Source organism: Prosopis cineraria, unplaced genomic scaffold (assembly GCF_029017545.1).
Source record: "Prosopis cineraria cultivar Desert tree isolate PC_DT_omini unplaced genomic scaffold, ASM2901754v1 PC1, whole genome shotgun sequence".
In the NCBI taxonomy this organism is placed as follows: Eukaryota; Viridiplantae; Streptophyta; class Magnoliopsida; order Fabales; family Fabaceae; genus Prosopis; species Prosopis cineraria.
This window is the reverse complement of record NW_026555332.1, coordinates 16,202,334-16,206,320: the sequence shown is the minus strand read 5'-3', so window position 1 is coordinate 16,206,320 and position 3,987 is coordinate 16,202,334. Positions and strand designations below refer to the sequence as shown.

Sequence of the window (3,987 nt, the reverse complement as noted above, 5' to 3'; positions counted from 1 at the left end):
TAATTGATTTAGTATATACTTTATATTTTCTTTTACACTTTTTTAATTTAAATATAATAGAAACAGTCGAGAGTAGAATATATTTTGAGAGAATCATGTCCAAAGACCACTCAAGCAAATTATTCATAGACAATGATTAACATTAAGTCCCATTCAGGAAAAAATAAATCATGTTCTCATTTTAATAATAATATATTTCCTATTGGTCTTTGTGAATAGTTTTTTTTAAGCAATCCTTAGATGTGATTCTTCCATATATTTATAAGAACACAATCATTGTTCTAATTTAGTAAATGAATTATTCACCTTCCTCATGAATTTGTGTGTTTTGGGTGCCAAATTACAAAAGACAAGGAATCGAGGTTGATAATTAAGACTAACAAAACAAAGTAGCTTGCTACCCTTATCTACACTTGATAAACAAATCATCAAGGGCATATTGCTCATGGAAATACACAAAAGACAAAAAGGACATTAAAAAACATGAAAATTGAGGAACACAAAATAGGGTATTACAAGAAAAAAAGCAATTAAAATCAACAAGAGCACAAAGACTCACCACGGTACTTTTTAATAGGAAACTGGGCAATGCCCAAACTATATTATTATAATAGAAATAACAAAAGGGTAGCGAACCCTCAAAGTATCTTGATACAACCAGTTCAGAAGCTCCGAATATTATTATAATAGAAATAACATGAGGGTAGCAAACCCTCAAAATATCTCGACACAATGAGTTAAGAAACTCCTAAGGAGGCTTTAAACAAATAAAGCATCTATGATCTTGCATAGTATCAAACTTAGCAAGCCGGTCCGCACATATTATTCTCTTGAAAAACATGTCTAACTTCTACTTGCTAATCACTATCATAACAGGATCAGCTTCTTGTGGTGGACTAAACAAGAACAGTTCTCAGCACCAATCTCCTCACCAATACATGGAGAATTCTTGCCACTACTATCTTTGTACCAAATTGATCGGTTCTTCACAAAGTCACTCACAAAGGAATCCAACATTTTCACAGTGACATGTCGCATCACGATCACATGTGATACATTCCCTTCATTAGACAAGCTCCACTTGTGAGAAAATGCATCATCTAGAGGCCTCTCGAATACCACGGTATTGCTAAACTTGTTCAACATGGCTCCAATGCCATGGCCTCTCAAGCAATTTTGAAAGTAAATCGCCTTGTTGTTGCACTCTTCAACTTCTTTCCGGAGGCCGTTGATGCCTTTCTTGTTTAGAGCATACCAAAGGAAGATGGATGCAAGCCCCCCTCGGCTTCCAGAGATAGTGGTGTCTCTTGAAGAGATGTATTCTACTTCTTTAGAGACGAGATCAACATATTTTAAACGAGTTATTATAACACTACAAGGGACAGGGCATCCAAGAAACTTGTGGCCTGAGGTAGTTACACTTCCAATAGGTTTCTTGAAAGTGATCCTTGGTGCCTATACATTCAACCCAGAGAGACCATGATTATTAAGTTAGGTAGAAACAAAATTCAAAACAAGTTCTCCATAAATATATAGCTAAACGCTAAGAGACTTTTTTAATTAAGGCTTTCTCTCTTTAACATTACATACCGAATAAGTACAGTAAAGGTGTTTCATTAAAGGCTATTTTTTATTTGTGCTAACATTATCTTTTAATTTCTTTAGAACTTCATGCTTGTACATGTAATTCACAGGTTTAGAATTTCCTATTATAATATTTTGTAAGTTTTTCTTAAACCATATGTGTTATTTTTTAAAAATTTTTGGGGAGAATTACATTTAAGTTCCCCACAACACAAATAAGTACCAAAAGGTCCATTGATATAGTTGAGCATGGCAAAATGACAACTAAAGTTACTGTTAGCTTGACATGCTCGGTTGTTAATGGGCTCTATAATATTTAATTATATTGTTGGAGACTTGAGTGTAACTCCCTGATATTTTTTATACCCTATGCTTGTTGTATAGCATGAAAGTGTTCTCTAGTTTTTTTAATTTATTATAGTGATATCAATTAAATGTTTCAATTTTGATTTAGTTACTCACTCCATTAAGAAATGGGAGCATCAATCCAAATAAAGCTGCATCGCAGTGAATGTAGAATCGATCTTGAGTAAAACCACATTCTTCAAGAACTTGTAATACATGGTCCACATCATCAATGCCTCCTTTTATAGTTGTCCCTGAAATAATTAAGAAAACAACAATTTTTATTGATTTTAGTGTGTAATTAGATATTGTGAGAGAGAGAGAGAGAGAGAGAGAGAGAGAGAGGAGAGACCTAGGTTTAAGTTGATGATGGCTGGCTTGTCCTTGTTGTCAAGAATTGAAGCTTTTAGTTCATTATAGTCAATCTCACCTGAGATTAGAGTCCCAACTATCACACACTTCACTCTAAAAAGCCTTGCTGCTTTGAACACTGAATAATGAGAGTCTCGTGATGTGTAAAGAATTCCATCAGGATATAGTTCCCTCCTGTGTGTATAATACAGATATAATAAATGATCAAATCACTTTTAAAAGTAACTAACTCATTTCAGTTATATGATTTTAATATAATCATATTGTTAATGAAACAAAAAAAAAATCAAATGTAGACACTGACCCTACTAAAATCCCATGAAAATTTCCTTCAGTTCCACCATTTGTAACATATCCCCAGTACTCATTCTTCTCTATTTCCCAAAGTTTCGCAAACCAATCAAGTACACACAGTTCAAAGAGATTTGAGTTAAGTGAGAAGCTGTTCCCTATAAATGGATCACCCATATTGTTCAAGAAGAAACGTAGCAACTGCACTAACGCATCATAGTCAAAGTCCTGATTTGTGGGATACCCTGTGCAAAAAAATACAAGGTAAGAATATAGATGTATGTATTTAGAAACTTAGTTTATCAAGCAAATGAAATTAGTTGAGTGTCATGGACATAAGTCCAAAGAAAGAACTCGCCCTAAAAGACTAGCTTATGAAGTGTGGAAGTTTCTCACACTTATAAACTCTACTCTATTTGTGGGACTCCTTGGTGTGAGATTCTTGACATGCCACCCCATGGTACTTCACTTAGCCTTATACTAGTTAGAACCCTCTTTGTCAATAACCCTTTCTATGGCATTGGGCTTTCAACAAAAGTACCAATATCTTGAGTACAAGTCCAAAGTGAGAACCCATCCCAAAAGACTAATGTATTAAGTGGAAGAGCTCTTTACATTTATAAACTTTACTCTAATTGTGAGACTTCCCGTGTGGGACTCATGATATTGAGTAAAACTGAAAAAGTAGAAAGTATTATGAATAATTTACCTAAGAAGTGATTTCTTCTGTGACTTATAGTGTCAAGAAAGCTGGCAATTACATTAGCCACGTGTGCATCTGTGTCCACCCCACTGAACTCAGAGATGGTAGGTTTGATCATTGAGGGTTCATTATCAAGCGAAGATTTCCCCGTTTGCTTTTCTTCTTCTTCTTCTTTTTGGATGGGCTTGATAGTGTTAACCATCAATGCAAGAACCTGATCTCCATCTACAGCTGACGAAATGTAACGTAGCATTGCGTTCTCCATTACTGTTTCACTATTCTTCTGTGTGTCTATCGGATAGATATTCAGAACTTATAGCATTTGTCCATATTTATGTAAAAGAAAAACAAAAAGAGGGAAAAAGTGGGTTTGGAATCAAAGAAACATCCGAATTGGAGGCTATTGATCATGCGGATTAAATGCAGGCAGATCACAGACTATGTTGTTAAATTTTTTATATCTTACTTTATATTTCTATATTTCTCTGCAAACATAGGGATTGTTGGATATAATGACCTCATTGAATAATACTCACAAAGTAGTTGAGCTCTCATGCATTATAAGAAAGTTGAAAAATAAACTGATGTATCGTAGATAAATATTCTCTTGTAATTTTAAATAATACCTTGAATTGATGTTATGTTGGTAAATAATGGTGATGAAATTGTTGATAACATATTTTATTAATCTT

At 34.0% G+C, this 3,987-nt stretch overlaps 1 protein-coding gene across 1 annotated transcript; it reads right to left on the bottom strand.

Annotated features, from left to right (window-relative positions):
* Positions 1-661: 661 nt before the first annotated feature.
* On the bottom strand, positions 662-3,589 carry LOC129291604 (serine decarboxylase-like). The gene is made up of 5 exons (XM_054929064.1): positions 3,302-3,589; positions 2,606-2,837; positions 2,282-2,475; positions 2,047-2,183; positions 662-1,455 (listed from the first exon to the last, which is right to left on the bottom strand). The coding sequence occupies exons 1-5, from the start codon at positions 3,558-3,560 to the stop codon at positions 868-870; spliced, it is 1,410 nt and encodes a 469-aa protein (XP_054785039.1). The 5' UTR covers positions 3,561-3,589; the 3' UTR covers positions 662-867.
* Positions 3,590-3,987: the final 398 nt, after the last annotated feature.